Below are 17,744 nucleotides of genomic sequence, written 5' to 3'. Positions count from 1 at the left end.
AGACGATGTACTGGCATTATTTCTTTAAAATATAACATCACATGGACACAGCAATATAGTCTTGATTGGTCTGGAAATCAGGACAATTATAGTGACTCTTATACAGTGTCTACAGCAGAATCTTGGGACCAAGGACTGTCAGTTGGAATTTGGTATTCCAGTACTGGATCTCCACAAATTTATGTTTGGAAACTTGCTGCTGACATAGGAACAGTTGTAGGGCATTCCAGTCACTTGAAACCTGTTTTTCCTTTGAAAGGAACTGTTTTAGCTTGTGTCAAAATGCCCTATGTTCTTTTAATTGGTAAAGCAAATATTTCTATGAATGCTGTGGGATGTTCTGTATGTTAAATGTGTTGCTCTGATTGGTTAATAAATAAAACACTGATTGGCCAGTAGCCAGGCAGGAAGTATAGGCAGGACAAGCAGAGAGGAGAATTCTGGGAAGTGGAAGGCTGAGGCAGAGAGATGCTGCCAGCCACCGCCATGACAAGCAAGATGTAAGGTACCGGTAAGCCATGAGCCACGTGGCAACTTATAGACTAATAGATATGGGTTAATTTAAGATAGAAGAACTAGCTAGCTAGAAGCCTGAGCCATTAGGCCAAATAGTTTAAATAATATAAGTGTCTGTGTGTTTATTTTATAAGTGGGCTATGGGACTGCAGGGGCTTGTCAGGACCCAGAGAGAAACCACAAGCTACAGTTCTATGTTTAATGTATCATGTCTTAATTGTATTTTAACCAATTGTATTTCTCAAATGGATAACCGTATTCATGTAATGGTGTTAAAACAACTTTCTTTTGTAATATTGCCAATATATATGAGTGATCCATGGTTTGATGATAAAGGGTTACAAGTGATTGAGGAAATAAAGAAAGCTTTAAGCAGACAGAAGCATGTTGCTGGGTTAGTTCTAGCAGGAATTACAGTTCTTGCTATTATGCTTGGTATTACTACTGTTGCTTCAGTGGCTTTGTCTCAATCCATCCAGACAACAGAGTCTGTTAATCAATTGTCTATGAATGTTTCTATGACTTTAGAGACTTAAGAAGATATAGATGTGAAAATGGAACGTAAATTGAATGCTTTGTATGAAGCAGTACAATTTTGGGGAGATGAACTTCAAAGCCTGAAAACTAGAGAACATTTGAAATGTCATTGTAATTATGAGTGGATTTGTGTTACATCTTCTGTGTATAATGAAAGTGCTATTGGATGAAAAAGGGTTAAGGCACATCTTAAAGGAATTTGGCATGATTCTAATGAATCCTTTGATTTGGCTAAATTACATCAAGAGATTATAGAAATGAAAAAGGCTAAATTGGATTTTGATGCAGCTAAAACAGCAGAAGATATTTTAGAACAATTTAAAAGGGCTATCCCATCATGGTCATCATTTACTTTGCTCTTGAGAAGTGTTGTAGGTATTGGAGCATGTGTCTTACTTAGTAGGCATAATCTGTTTGTCTATGATTCTCAAGCTGATTTTTGAACTCATTATGGAGATTGGGCTCAGAACTCCACAGAGTAAAACTCTGCACATTCCTCTGACTTAACACCAGAGGCTGGCAGCCAAAGACAGGTAAGTTTGTTTTGCCTCCTTTCAACCTAAGACAAGATGTGAACAATGGAATTCACCCTCCCATGATGGGTAAGATTGGACTGTGGTAAAGAAACACCTAAGACAGGCATGGTCATCTGAGAGACTCAGTGGAGTCTTACAATAAATAAAAAGGGAGGAATTGTGGGAGCCCACAACTGACTCAGTTTCCCAGTTTGAATCTGAAGTCTATTCTGAGTCAAGAGAGTTCAGGCTTGTTTGCTCCAGGGCTGTGAGAAAGTCCTGATTAGCCCACAGAGTCTCCTTGAAGGGCTGTGAGAAAGTCCTGATTAGCCCACAAGAAGGAACACACTATCTAGCTAGATGCAGCCTGCTGATGCCAGCCAGAGGTACACTGAGATAGAAAAAGAAACTGCCTGCTCCTTGACGCAAGGCAGGATAGATGGTGGCTAAATGCCTGTGCTGTGCATTGCTCTACCTCTGTCCTTCAAAACTGTATATAAGCTGGCTGTGAAATAAACTTGGGACTGTCCGGCATTGACCTGCAGACCTCTCGACACTTTTCTGTCTTCTTCATTGTCTCTACAATCCACACACCCTCACCCAGCTACCCAGCTGACTGTTGGCAGGCTCCGACAGACATGGGGCAGGAGAGTGGACCTCGGAGAGAGGGGAGGTGGGGGGAACTGGGAGAAGTGGAGGTGGCAGGGGAAGCTATGGTCAGGATGTATTGTATGAGAGAAGAATAAAAAAGTTTTAAAGGAGTACAGGATACTTTACTCTTAGAGATTTGCCTGATGGAGAGAAATATTATTACACAGAAGTGCTGAGACGAAAGTATGTTCAGGGTACTCTGGACACAGAGAAGGGAGGCACTTAAACTAAAAAGATGCATGGGGCATGGGGAATAGCTTCCTGGGGCAGAAAGACACTTGAACAGAGCCCTATGGGACAAACTGTCAGCCAGAAGAAAAGAAAAACAGTTTAACTCCTGTGGGGACACGTTCTATCCTCATTGTACTTCAAGTACCTGGCCAAAGGTAAACATACGCTTAAGTACGTTTGAAATTGGTGAACAAAACACAAAGTGCAGATGCTAAAAAAAACAAAACAAAACAAAAAACTAGTAACATAAATTAGGGAAACAAAATTTTGATCATAATGGGTCTTATAAATCTTTTTAAGTGCAATGAGGAATCACTTTTGTCTTTGCGGAAGGGAAGTGACATGATGCATTTGCATTTTAGAAAGCCCAATCCTTCAGACAGTATAGGAAATGGATGGATCAGAAAGAACTGTTAGGAATTGTAGTTTTCAAAATGACTATAGCAAAGCCATGGCCACCACCTTCAGGAAGCTGATAGTTCAACACATGAAATGTGTATGATCAGGAAATTGCAGTACAACAGGTAGTAGAGGTGTCCACATGCTGCTCTGCCTGAGTTCAGGAAGCTTATGGGTGGCAGTGGCAGTACCAGAAACAGCGTCTGACTTCTAGTTAAGCTTTATTCAAAGCTGTCCTGCCTGTGATTTCCAGAATGATAGAAGGAGGGAAAGGCATGGCAAGTGAAGAAAAGTTTATACCTTTTGTCTCAGACTGAGCTGCAGGGAAAATTTAGATGTTCTTTGCACTCACATCTATCATAAGCATTCTTCCCCAAGACCTTTGTCTCCAGAAGAAGGATACAGCATCCAAATATTCCCTACACACATTCAGAGCCAGCAATCTCTACTAGAAGGTCCAGGGAAATTCCAAGTCTAACACCTAAGGACAAGAAGGGAATTATTCAGAGAAAGAAATGATTCTTTCAGAATCAGTGGATTTCAGATGACAAAAACCAAAGTCCTTGTTCCATGTTCAGAAAAGGCAGATAATCACCAGAAAAAAACAAAACCCAAGCAGAAATATGAAATCAGCTAAAGCAGAAAGCACATTCCTCTAAGCTACATGGGTCAGTCAGGTCAAGAGTAAAGAGAGAGGATAGAGAAAGACCAGGGCAGAGCCCCAAGGACAAGAACCTGAGGAGTTGTGTTTGAGCACATCACTGAGATAGGAAGTCTCAGAATAGTCTCCAAGTCTGTGACAAAAGACAAATATGTCTTGAGGATATACTTGCAAAGGTCTCAACTACTTCATATGGTAGGAAAGACTAGTGCACTTGATGGTGATGAGTTAAGAAAAAGAATCAGGCTGACTGTGAACCAATAGCTGAGGAGCCCCCATGGAACTGGACCAGGCCCTCTGGATAAGTGAGCCAGTTGATGAGCCAGTTGATAAGCTTGAACTGTTTAAGAGGCCCCCAGGCAGTGGGACCAGGACCTGTCCTTGGTGCATGAGCTGGCTTTTTGGAACCTAGGGCCTATGCTGAGACACTTTGCTCAGCCTTGGTGCAGGGAGGAGGGGACTGGACCTGCCTCAACTGAATCTACCAGGCTGGGCTGAATCCCCGGGTAGACCTTGCCTTGGAGGAGGTGGGAATGGGGGGTGAACTGGTGGGGAGAAGGCTGGGTAGTGGGAGGAGGGAGGACAGGGGAATCCGTGGCTGATATGTAAAATTAAATTAATTATAAAATAAAAATATTTATAAAAAATAAAATAAAAGAGCATTTTTATAACGGTATGAAATATAAAGGTTTAGTTTCCTATTTAAATGCTTAGAAATGACAGGGAAAGCCTGTAGAAGAATGGAGAGATGTCAGAAAGCTAAAAGTATAAAAAAAATAAAATTTTATTAATGATAAAAAAAAGAAATCAGGCTGGGCAGTGGTGGTGCACACCTTTAATCCCAGCACTCAGGAGGCAGAGGCAGGCAGATCTCTGTGAGTTCGAGGCCAGTCTGGTCTATAGAGCGAGATACAGGAAAGGCGCAAAGCTACACAGAGAAACCCTGTCTCAAAAAACCAAAAAAAAAAGAGAAAAAGAATCAGATCTATATTAATATATCGATGTCTGTCCATATATACATACATACATATGTGCACATCATCCAGAACATGTTTTAAGTGAAAGTTTCTAAGGGCAATGTAAAGGAAGAAAGGTTCCCTGGAAATCGTGGGGTGACAAACTGAAAAACAAAATTTAACTAAGATTGGAAATGGATTTTTAAAAATGTTCCTTAAAGCAAAACATACTGCTAGGTAAGCCTCTCTAACAAGAAGTGGCCTCAGTTTCTCCTCCTCTATAGAGGACAATACTAACACCTAGTCTCAGAAGGTTTGTATATGTTTATTAAATGATGTAATTAAATCATCTTATATATTTTCTAATGTATGCTAAGTGTCAGTTTTCTTTTGCTTTGTCTTATTTTACCACTACGTCAATGATGATAACAGTGACTCCTACTGGTATAGAATTTACATCTGCAGAATCAAGCAAGTACTGTTTTATCATCTGAATTACTTTTATTCAGTTTAAAAATATAATCTGCTTTGTTTTCTGGAACATAGTGGGCCATGCATGATTTGTTTTTCCCTGAGATTTCTCAGGTCCCTTCTCTTACTCTTTCTACATCTACACCTCTTGATCTCATTCTCAAATGCAGTGACCTCCAAGCTGTAGGACAGGGTTAGCTCTGCCTCTAAAAATAAGATAGACTCTTTCCCTACTGCCACGCCATCATACTTCTCATCATCGTTCAGAACAAAAGGTCACTGCCAAGAGGGATTCACTCTCTCCCTACTAGGAACCACACCTTTACCTATTTACTATTATTATTCAGAGCAAAAGGGCTATGCCAGGAGGGAGGTCAACGACTGATTTCTGACAAAACACCAATTACATTTCATATGGTTAGCTAGAAAGGAATTTGGCTGGTACAAACTTGTTTTTCTGCTCTGGGCTACCCCATAATTAACACAATCCCCAGGCTCTGAGGCCAAAAGATATTAGCTGGAATCTAGAAGAAATAGGTGTCAAAGAAAGAAAGGTAACTAACATATTCTCTTACTTACAAAAAAATATAACACTGCAATTGCATTTAGCTTTAGTCTCTTCTATGGTGCTTCTGGAGGGAGGGGATTCCATCTGTTCTGTGCTCTGAGATGCAAGCAGAGTACATATCTATATACATACAGGAGGCTCATTAAAAATACTTGGTAACACATCAATGAATGTATACCTGCCCCATTCAATCTCCATTCTATGTAGCATAGCAGGGAATCCACCTATTAGCCTGCCTGGCATTGGGGTAGGAAGGTGGATTGATTATCAAAATAACAGCAACTCTGGTACTATAAAAGTGCTACCGGAGTCACAGGATAACATAGGCTTACCCAGGGATCCCACAAACTGTTGCCTTGCAGTGAAAAGCCATATATATGTATTTGTGTCCATATATGTGTATTTGCATGTATAATGTTCATATTACGTAACTCTCTGAACCACCACCAGTAGGGCAAGGCAAGTAAACGTGTGTCTCCCCACCCCAATAGTTGCTAACCAAAAGATTACCTTTATAGAGCTTCTTTTCCATATAAATTTGTCCTTAGTTACATCCTTAACCTTATTCACCTATATCTACCTAGTAACAGCATGGGGAGATTAACAGTTCTGTAGAGTCATCATGGAGATATTTCATGTCTATATTTATCTTCACAACATCCATGAGGTATATGGAGCAGATACTAATGCCTGCATTTTATGGATGATAAAACTGAGACCCAGAGTGGTAAAGTGAACTATCAAAATCACATAAGCTAGCAAGTGTTGGTTCCAACACAAGCTGGGCTGCCTAATTCCAAAACAGACATCTATGTTCCCATTCTTTCTTTTTCTTTTTCTTTCTTTTTTTTTCCCGAGGTATCGTAGCCCAGTGGGAGCTCAAACTCACTGTGTAGTTAAGGATTACCCTAAACTTCTGATCCTCTTGCCTCTGCCTCCCAAGTACTAGGATCTTATTCGGTGCTGGACATTGAACCCAAGAATTTGTGCACACTAGGCAGGCAATTCTAGCAATGTAACTACATCCCCAGCTCACCCATGTACCATTGGAACCATCAAAGCTGTCCTGCCCTTTGATCATGCTCTTTGTAGCTAAAACTATTATTTGGGAAAACTGCCCCTCATTCTTTTGAGGATTTTCATGTGCTGTTTCTGTGTTTTATTAGCACTTTTTTTTCTACCCCAGGAGGCAGCAGAGGCAAGCAGAAAGAGCTCCGTATTTGAAGTCAAGTAGGATTGTCTAGATCCCAGCTTTGAAACTTATAAGACCGATGACCTTGAACAAGTCACTTATCTCTGAGCTTATCTTTCTGACCTGTAAAACAGAAATAACACTAACTATCTCAGAAGCAGTTGTGAAAAACAAATGAACTAATAGAGATAGGGACCTCGCAGTGCCTAGTACATAGTAGGAGTTAAATAAATATGGTTTGCCTTCCCTGTTCCTCTCTCACTCCAACTTGCTGTGCTGGATTGAAAACAGGCAACACTTCTTTTGCCCAAAGCTGAAATTCAGGCTTTGATTCATGATCCTACTTGTCTTACTGTAACACAGGGTGGCTCACATTTCAGCTTTTGGTTTAGCACTGAAAATGGTTGCTCTCATAACTTTTTAAAAATGTATATTACAAATGTGTGTGTCCATGTTCACATGCGTGCAGGCACACACGCATGTGGAGTTCTGAAGTTCATACTGAGTGCGTTCCTCAATTGCTCTCCATGTTTTTTTTCTTGAGACAAGGTCTCTCATTGAACCAAGAGTTTGCCAATTCTGGCTGGTCTAGCTAGCTGGCTTGTTCCAGGGATCCTCTGTCTTTGCCTCCTGAGTGGTGGGATTACAGTTAACTACCATGACTTCTCACCTTTTAGGTGGGTTCTGGGGTTCTGAACTCTGTCCCTCCCATTTGCACAGCAAGCACTGTGTCCAGTGAACTATCTCTCAGCTCTCCATAATCTTTTCGTAGTTATTTGGCATACACTGGAGCCTCCATCTGGTGTACACACACGTGGGGGGGCACACACACACACACACACACTCATGTACTTGAACATGAGAACATGTTTCTAAATAATTTAAAAGTTTAAGCTATTACTCAGACATTACTTCCATGCTATAAAACGAGATAAATCAGCCTTCTTCCACTTAATAAGCTAGAACCAGAAAGTTTGGGTTGCCCTTATTTGGGTAGGGAGCTAACTTACTCTCTTACTTTGATTTGAATAAATGATGATACTTCATGTCTGTGATTTCTTACCAAGTTCAGATCTCATGTCCTCAGAGCCATATTCCAAACAGACTTCCTAGCAAAGGACAGAGCTACTACTATCCAGTTTCCCATGGGCTAGATCTAGACTGTCAATGTGGTTTAGCCTGTACCTAGCTATTTCTCTGTTATCAAATTCTCCGCAATGGAGGGTGTTAAACAATGGGCACAAAGGAAGGTACAGTGGGCATAGGAGAAGACTGAGCTAGTACTGGAGTGGTGATACAGGACTTTGATTAAAAAACGTAAGATCTAGGGAGTTTGACTGACAAGAGGGTAAGGAAAGCTCTAAAACGCTTTCCTTATACATTTTGACAGTTTGTAACTGGTTGCAGTGAAAACATTACTGCCATCTTCAACAGTTTTGTTGTGAAATTGTCGAAGCACGTCTCAAGCTAGACAGCATGATGAAACCCCAATTGCTCATCCTTTAGCTTCAAAAGCCATCAACATTTCTGTTGGTTCGATTTGTTCTTTTCCCTTTCTGCTGCAGTATTTCAAAGCAAGAAATGATTTCATTCCCCACTACTTTAGTTGACACCTCAAAAATATGTTTTATTGCATAAGGATTGACACAATTTCTTAATACTAGAATCTAGTGCCTGTTCCATAGTTTATCTTCACCAGTTATATAAAGAAGTACCTTTGGGCCGGGCGGTGGTGGCGCACGCCTTTAATCCCAGCACTCGGGAGGCAGAGCCAGGCGGATCTCTGTGAGTTCGAGGCCAGCCTGGACTACCAAGTGAGTTCCAGGAAAGGCGCAAAGCTACACAGAGAAACCCTGTCTCAAAAAACCAAAAAAAAAAAAAAAGAAGTACCTTTGCAGTTGACTTATTGTAATCTGGTATGTATGAAGAAGAATTTGGTATTGGATTTTCAAAGGCCACACATACTTGAATAATCATCATGTTTTATAGTGGAAAAATAGAAACACTCATTTGCGCTATGCACTGTTTCTATTGTCTTAAAAAAAAACATTGAGCTGGACATGGTAGATTGTGCCCATCATCCCAGCACTTGGGAGGCAATGGCAGGAGGGTCAGGAGTTCAGGCTAGCCTTGGCTAAAAATGAGCTCCAGTTCAGCCTGGGCTGCATGAATCTCTGTCTCAAAATGCTAAATGAAACTGGGACATGGTGGTGTACACCAGTAATCCTAGCACTCAGTTTGTTGAAGCAAGATGATTTTGAATTAGAGGCTACCCTGGGCTAACCAGCAAGATCAAAGGCAGCCATAACTACACAGGCTAGAGATGCTGGAGTCTACTGCAGGAGAGAGAACCATGGTGGTAGCATTTATCTTGTCCATTATAAAAATGCAGGTCCTTGTAAAATGGTATTTCATTCATTTACACAGCACTGTGAATTTCAGGTCATTGAAAATAAATTGTGGCTTTTCCACTGTACTGAGTCTGCTGAAAGGTTGCCATGAGCGAGGCCCACCCTCCTGAGCTGAAGAAATTTATGGACAAGAAGTTATCATTGAAATTAAATGGTGGCCAACATGTACAAGGAATACTATGGGGCTTTGATCCCTTTATGAATCTTGTGATTGATGAGTGTGTGGAAATGGCAACTAGTGGGCAACAGAATAACATCAGCATGGTAGTCATACGAGGAAACAGCATCATCATGTTAGAAGCCTTGGAAAGAGTCTAAACAATGGCTGTTCAGCAGAGGAGTCCACATCCTTCCCCTAAGGACTGTTTGATTGGGGTGTAGAATTGGGTCATGTACATTTTCATATGAAACTTTTTGCTAAATAAACTTTTGTGATATTAAAAAAAAAGAGAGAAAAAAACAAATTGTGAAGTAAACATTGGACACACAGAAGACTAGAACATCGCTGGGTAGAACAGAAAGGGAGATACTTGGAGAATGCAGAGGTTACGGGAATTAGGAAAGACAGTCTAACATGAGGACATTCAACTGTTCAATTGAAACTATTTCTTATTTCACTGATTTCTTTCTGTATGGAAGCAACTCAAGTCTGGAAAACTCAACTGTCATATTTATAAGAAGAGGCTAGTCCTACAGGATAACACATATTTGTCAGTACACACCCTAAACCAATTGGTAGGTCCTATTCTCAACTTTAGTTGGAATTCAATATCTATTATTCTACTAGAGAGTTGACCAAAAGGGCTAGGTGTAAATGACTGAATTTGATCTCATTCTGCAATTGCATGGTAAAGGAAAACATGAAAGAAAGTCCCACCTGCTTGCTGGTATATTTTTGGTATGAGAGTATGAATTTCCTCAATAATCTGAGATTGTTGACAACACAATTCAATAACTCTAAATTGAAAGTTACTGATATAGGAAATAAATACTTTAAAAATAAGAAAAAGCCTGGGGCTGTAACTAAGTGATATAACACTTGTCTAGGATTCAAGAGGCCCAGGGTTCCATCCCGAGCCTATAAAAGAGTGGAAGAAAGGACAAAGAGAAATGATAAGGGGGAAAGATAGAGCTACAGTATAAAACAGATCAAGTAACAAAAAAATAAGAGGGCTGAGGAGATGGCTCAAGAGATAAGAACACTTGCTGCTTGTAAGTGTGCAGACTTGAGTTTGGAGCCCCACCACCCACATAAAAGCTAGGCTGGGCAATGAACAGCTGTAGTCCCAGCACTGAGGAGTGGGGCGCAGACAGTTGGGACCCCAGAGCTCAGTGGCCAGTCAGCCTAGCTGAGCAATGGCAAGCTCCAGATTCACAAAGAGACCTTGTCTCAAGGAGATAAGGCAAAGAGTGACAGAGCAGGACACCAATATCCTCCTCTGGCCTCCATCCCCACACACATACACATGTGCATACACAAACAAATAAATAAGAATTTAAATACTTGAATAAAACTATCAATAAATCAATATAGTAGCTGAGTTGAGAATTTTGTAGCTTACAGAAATTTTGCATTCTTCTCTTAAATTCAGTCACAAAGAACAAAGTTACATTAAAACAGTATGGAATTTAAACTCCATCATCTATGATCTTTATTCTGCAAAAGAGAACTAAAAATCACAAAAAATAAATTTCCAAATCCTTAACTGCTTGTAAATTAAGAAACAGGCTCTTAAATAACTGTAAAAACATCAAAATTGAAATTGTTAATTCTATAGAAAATAATTAAAGAGCAAAGTCTTATTTTAAAGTTTATGCGTTTGGACGTTTTGCTTGCACGTCTATCTGTGCACCATGTCTGTTTGGGGCTGTCATAAGCAGAAGAAGGCATCAGATCCTCTGGAACTGGAGTTACAGGAGGTTGTTGGCTACCATGTAGGTGCTGGGAACTGACCCCAGATCCTGAAAAGCAGCTGGTGCTCTTAACCACTGAGCCATCTCTCTAGACCCAAGGACATAGTCTTAATACAAAACATCTATTGGATACTGTTAAAATTGGACTCAAGAGACTATAAAATAATAGATAAATTAACAATTTAACTCAAAAAATGGAAAAGGAAATCAAAGTAAATAAAGAGAGGAAATTCACTTTTAAAAAGGTGACATTAATGAAATCACCATAGATAACTATAATCATAACTAAAATAAAAAGTGGCTCTTTCAAAGCTCAATGAAAAAGGAATGAAAGAATCCCAGCACTCCAGAGACAGAGGCAAGTAAATCTCTGAGTTCAAAGCCAGCCCGGTCTACACAGAGAATTCTAGGATAATCTTTGCTACATAGTGAGATCTTGTCTCAAAAATACATATACATACATACATACATACACACAAAAAAATACAATAGTAACAACAGAAAGGGAGAGATGCCCATAGCTATAGACAATAAATAGTGGGCTGGTAAAGATACAACAGTCGGTCACAATTTAAGGCACTTACTTGTTTTTATAGTATAAAATTTCCACTAAGGTGGACTTGAAGCACCAGTGTGTAGCCACTAAGCCCCAAATGCAAAGGAATGGCATAGAACTGGCAGCCAGTTCCAACACACTACTGGATAGATACTAAAGTAATTACAAGGGAATATTACATGTAAACTTATGACACATAGTTGAAAAATTATTGAAATACTACCTAATTTTAGGTAGTATTTAGAAGAAGTAAAAAATATTAAGAGACTACTAACTTTACTCAAGATTGGAAAGTTACGTGAAGATTTTAATAGGCTCCAGGTCCAGACAGTTGGAGTGCTGAATTCTAGAGTCTCTTGAAAGAACAGATTAGTTCCACATCATTGTATTCATTTAAAACCACAGATAAAGATAAAAAGACCTCAAATGCATCTGGTGAATCTAGTATAATATCACAATACTCAAAGCCAAAAAAGATAATCAAAAATAGTAAGACTATAGATTTATTTCACTTCTCAATATATATAAAAAATTCTAACTGCATTTAAAAATTAATTTTAACATGGCAACAAAGAAATAAAGTATCATTTTAGAAATAAAAGAATGACTTAACATTAGAAAATTTACCAACATATGAAATTATAGTAACACATTCTAAAATTTAAAAAAATTCAGTAGTCAAACCAAATGAAAACTCTATTTCTTTTTTAAAAAAAGTTGCTTGAAGATGCTCAAAACAAATCACCAACACCATACTAGATGGTAACATGCTAAAGGTGACATGCCCTTTCCAGTAAAATCACAGACAAAGTGAGAATATCTGACATCATAGCTCTTGATGTTGGGTTGAGGCAAAAGAAAATGAAGTAATTGATGTATTTTTGTAAAGAAGATAAAAGCATCTTGGGTAATCCAAGAGACTACTTTACTATAGATCTAAAATTATCAGTACAGCAAGAAAACACACAAAATCGAAAGCTTTTCTCCACATGCTTTTTAAAAGTGAAAATGAAAAAGTAACACATTTCCAACAGGTCTATAAAACACCTAGGATTCGATTTAACAAAGGGGAACAGTATCTATTTGGAAAAAAATATTAAAGAAATGATTTCAAAAACAACAACTGAAAAATATAGAGATGTACTATTATCAGGTTCCTTGATGAAAAACCTCACATCATAAAAATGTATTTCTTCCAAAAATTAATATGCAATTGTAATAAGATAATAATTACAACCTAAACTGAGTATGACTTATAACTGGATAGGAGTATTTTGTATTTCATATTTTAAAACTAGTACCTAAACAATAGGAAAACAGATACCAGATACTAAATATGTTTTGTTTTGTTCTGGTTTGTTTTGTGACAAGCTTTCCCTATATAGGGCTGACTGGCCTGAATTATGTATCCTAGACTGGTGGTATAGTCATGATGATCCTGCCTCAGCCTCCCAAGTACAAAGATTATTGGTGTGTGCCATCATGCCCTGTCCAATTGTTAAAACCACTATAATTAAAATAATAAAGCATTGGCAGATGAGTAGAAAATTAAATCAATGGGACAGAAAACAGTATAGAATTAGGATTAAGTCCACATGAAGACTCAATATATGACTAAGGCAACACACCCATTTAATGAGAAAAGGACTTTTTATATTTTAACAAATGGCCTTTACACGGTAACTATCTCCCTGGTAGTAAATTTCAAGACGTCATATATCCTAAAATAATGTCAGGTGTATTAATGTCTTAACTATAAAAAGTAAAATCATTTCAGATGTGGCAGAAAGTTTTATGGAAGGGCTGAGTATGTAGCTCAGTTGGTAGTGTGCTTGCGTAGCTTGCACGAGGTCCTGGGTTTTAGCCCCACCACCATTTAAACTGGGTGAGCTGGCACACACCTGCAATCCCAGCACTTGGGAGGCAGAGGCAGAAGTTAAGGTCATCCTTGGCTGCATACTATCCAGCTACATGAGGGCCCTATCTCAGATAGTGATTGAGGGGAAGAGGAGAGAGACAGAGAGACAGAGAGACAGAGAGACAGAGAGAGAGACAGAGACAGAGACAGAGACAGAGAGTTTGATTAGGTTAGTTGTGTAGAGAATTCCACAAGCTCCCAAACTCTTCTCATCTAATCAGTGGCCTCCCCTTGGAAAACATTATTCATTCCCATGGTCTTCTACATGTGTGGCCTATGAAGAAACTAACTCCCCTTTAATTTTGTGGTGCCCAGCTATAAGCACAGCAGTCCAGTCTTCAAACCTCAAGTCCCAGCACCTCCATGTTTGTTTGCAGCAAAATCATGGCACTCCTACTTCAGAGAAAAAAATAAAAATTATATCACAAAACACCCAACAAGCATCGCTCTTCAACCATTTTCCCTTCCTTCTGTCTTTTAGGGAAAGGAAAGGGGTATGTCCCTCTAGAAAGCCCACCCTCTTCCTGAGCTCTGGATCTCATTGTCTCCTCTTTTGGTGTTCCTCACTTATGCAGTCAATACTCTTCCCTGTTCCTGCCTTTCAGTCTCTCTCTGACAATTGGTTAATTTCCACTGGCATTTAAAGAGGCTTGTTTTCATATCATCTCAAACCCTGAAAACCCATTTACTTCTTCTAGAAAGTCTGTCTTCCCTCAGCTTCCATGACACCAGTCTCAGTTTTCTTCCTAACATTCCAGCTCCTTCACACACATCTTAAATGCCAGTATTCTTAGAATGCTGGCATTCTTGCAGACTCGATTTTTGGTGTTTTCATGGTTGAGATTTTTGCCTTGTTTTGGTATGGGTGGTTGGTTTTTCTTTTTATTTCTCCTGTATTAAGGATTTATCTAGGGTTTTCACACATGAGGCAAGCAATCTACCACTGAGCTACACCCTTTTTTACTTTATTTTGAGACAATGTCTCACTAAATAAGGCAGGCTGACCTCGAGCTTTCAATCTTCCCACAAGTCTCTTAAGTGTCTGGGATTGCAGGTGCATATCACCATGCCCACCCAGCCTGATCTCATCTATTTCTAAGGCTTCAATTGCCACTGAATGCTAGTTTCTTGCCTATTTTTATTGAGATATAAATTGCATCCCATACAATCAATACATCTAATTTTTTATTAAGTCAACAATCTAATGGCTTTGGATATGTTTAAAGACTTATGCAATCATTAGCACAATCCAATTTTTAAAAGATTTTTAAAAATTAGGTTTATGTGTGCATGCAGATATTCACAGAAGCCAGAAGAGGGCATCGGATGCCTTGGAGTTGGAGTTATAGGTAGTTCTGAGCCCCACAATGTGGTGGCAGGGAATTGAACTCTGGTCCTCTGCAAGCACAGAAAGTGCTCTTAACTACTGAGCCATCTTCAGCCCAGCAAATCCAACTGAAGAATAAGTCTATTACACTGAAAAAGATCCTTATTTTGCCTTATCTATATTTCCATCCCAAACCTCTCCTAAAATCTGAACCCATATACTTAATTACTTACTGGATTTTTTTGTTCTTGTTGTTTATCTAAAAATGGGCACTACAAACTGTGTTTCCAAAGTTGAACTCATCTCCTTCCCATTAAATCTAAATCTTCCCTAATGTCCTTAAATGTAATGAATGAAGTGCCACATGATTAACTCCTCAGAAACACTGGCATTCATTGTTCTGAACTGTCTCTTTTTTCTTGTCTGTACATCCAATGAATCATGACATTCCATATATTTCACTTGCTAAGTATAACTCCAATTCATTCCTTCCTCTGTCCTTTCTAATTATTACCCCACTAAATCTAACAAAGCATCTTTGTTAAATTAATCTACCCATCCAAGAAATGTGTACTGAGGGCATCATGTACCAAGCACAGCATTCCCTAACTAGTCTGCTCCAGTTTTTTATCTTCATGGTACATTCTCCCTCGATCCAATACTAGGGTTGGATTCATGGTCTTATGCATGCTAAGCAAGCAGTCCATCACTAAGATATATCCCTAGTTCCCCTGCAGAATTATTAATCCAGTAGTCACACAGAATAATTTAATCCCCCCGACACACACATTAATTCCATGCTTTAAATAGTTCCATGCTAAATATCAGTTGGCTTCTCTCTGACCTTAGGGTAAATTCCAAACTTCTTAATATTATTTTACAATCCTTTGTGACCAGGTCCCTCCATGCCCCATCTTTTATTGCACTCCTTGAGCAAGTCCCTTATCTCAGCAGAATTTTCTCAAATGAAAACTAAGGATAATAAAAGTGCCTATCTCAGAGGTATTTGAGAGGATTAAATGAAATAATACATGTAAAGTAGTTAGCACACTACCTGGTGCATATTAAATATTAATAAGTGTTATCTATTGTTGATGGTAATAAGAATGTTAGCCTTTCTCAATCCTGCTGTCATGAACTCCTATTTTTAGTGCTCACTGCTGTTTTATATCGTAGGCTCTGCTAATTAGACTATAAAGTCTTTAAAGACGAGCATCATGACTTAAGACACCTGTTACAATCCCCAATAGCACTTAGCACAAAGCTAGACACACAATGGAGTTTAATGGATGCTTTTTGATAAAAGTCCACAGAGGGAAAAAGTGGTTGAAGTTTTACTGTCTCACTGGAGGAGTTTATTTTAAGTACAAAGTACAAAGTGGTGGCTCAAACTTGTGATTCCAGCACTTAGAAGGCTAAAGACAGGAGGATTGCTGTGAAATTGAGGCCAGCCTGAGCTACACTGTAAGTTCCAGGCTAACCTGAGTTATATAGTGAGACCTTGTCTTTAAAAAAAAATAAAAGATCACAAAATTATCAACACCAGCCCCATCCCCATCCTCCAAGAGCATCATTTGATTTTACCTTCCAGTCTACCATGTCACTAGGTTAGCATGGAACTTGGCAATACTCACTGTAAGTCAGTGGGCTCTTTTCAGATGGTTTGCCGCCAATATCCTGGCTTTAACAGAAATGGAGTGTGAAATCATAAAGGTGCTTAATTCTATTCTCTGGCAAACAAGCAGTATGCAATTTGCCTACTCATCTGTGATATCAGATGTTTGCTTCTTAAATATCAGCATCCAATCTAGGCTATCAAAAACAACATTAAGTTCCATTCCATTAGAAAGCCAATGGAATCTTCCTGAATTGGGTTGGATCTCTTGGCTGGTGACCATACAGCAATCAGAAACCCAGAAGAGCCCCCAGAGGGCTGAAAGACTCAGGGCTCTTCAGTTGCTAGAACACCCCCGAGGAACTTGGCAAGAACTTTGTAGTAGGATCAGTAGAAAATAAATGAATGGCTTGCTTTGTTTCCTCTTCCTTTACACATTGCTTCTCTCCATCCACCATTGTCATCCTTCCCTGCCTAGTCTTGCCACTTTATGTCCTAAGATTGTCCCTGGACCTGAGATCTTACTACTAAGACATCTTTGGACATTCAGATGCCTGCTGACTGATGCTAATGCATGATCACTTGTACACAGATTGCATTTGATGAGCAAAGGGTGGAACAGTGTGGTTCTATGTAACATGGACTCCAATTGTTACAATGAAATCTTTGAGCTAAAATTTCACATGCTTACAATTATTCCAAAACCGTTTTGGGCCTTTGGTTTTATGGAGGAGAACGTGAAATAGGCTTGGTATATGGAAAAGGAGAAATTGTTGGGGGCAAGTCAGCTTCTCATGGGAGAGATAATATTTTAGATTAGAAGAAACAAAATGCCAAGTTCTCTATTGTTCCTGGTTTTATGGAGAAAACACCAAGGAACTGAAACAATGAATCCAAAGAACCCTTTACAGGGAAAGAAAATCCAGGGGTCAAAGCAATACCCACAACCCAGTTTAAACACAAACATCTCAGTACACACACCCCTTGTTCCTCTACAAGCACAAAGATGAACACCCAGGCAGTCATCTATAAAGTAAACAGATGTGTTGCACAATGCAAGGGTACTGGGATATATGCTCTTAGAGAGATGACCAGGACAGAGACAGCATGCCCAAATACTGTTCAACTGTCATATGGGCTGAGATGTAGGGTTGCCTTTCTGTGCTGAAGGAGTAAGTAGCTAACATCCTGAGTGTACATGCACTTCTCAATTATCATTCCATCAAAAAACAAAAGTTTACCACTGACACACACAAAAAAATGCATTCATTTTTGCAGAGGAAATCAAATGAAATACTTTCACTGG

At 39.2% G+C, this 17,744-nt stretch overlaps 2 protein-coding genes across 2 annotated transcripts in view; one reads left to right on the top strand and one right to left on the bottom strand.

Moving 5' to 3' along the window:
- Positions 1-17,744, bottom strand: part of Mid2 (midline 2) — a 110,650-nt gene that overhangs the window by 55,115 nt on the left and 37,791 nt on the right. The gene's annotated exons all lie outside the window — the stretch shown is intronic.
- On the top strand, positions 9,196-9,506 carry LOC131899451 (small nuclear ribonucleoprotein G-like). Its single transcript, XM_059250915.1, has one exon. The coding sequence runs from the start codon at positions 9,196-9,198 to the stop codon at positions 9,424-9,426; it is 231 nt and encodes a 76-aa protein (XP_059106898.1). The 3' UTR covers positions 9,427-9,506.

This window comes from Peromyscus eremicus, chromosome X (assembly GCF_949786415.1).
Source record: "Peromyscus eremicus chromosome X, PerEre_H2_v1, whole genome shotgun sequence".
Taxonomy (NCBI): domain Eukaryota; kingdom Metazoa; phylum Chordata; class Mammalia; order Rodentia; family Cricetidae; genus Peromyscus; species Peromyscus eremicus.
This window is presented reverse-complemented; position numbering and strand designations above follow the sequence as displayed.

What these genes read in the sequence shown, in the direction of transcription:
- LOC131899451 (XM_059250915.1), top strand. Translation starts at nt 9,196, where the DNA reads ATGAGCGAGGCCCACCCTCCTGAGCTGAAGAAATTTATGGACAAGAAG.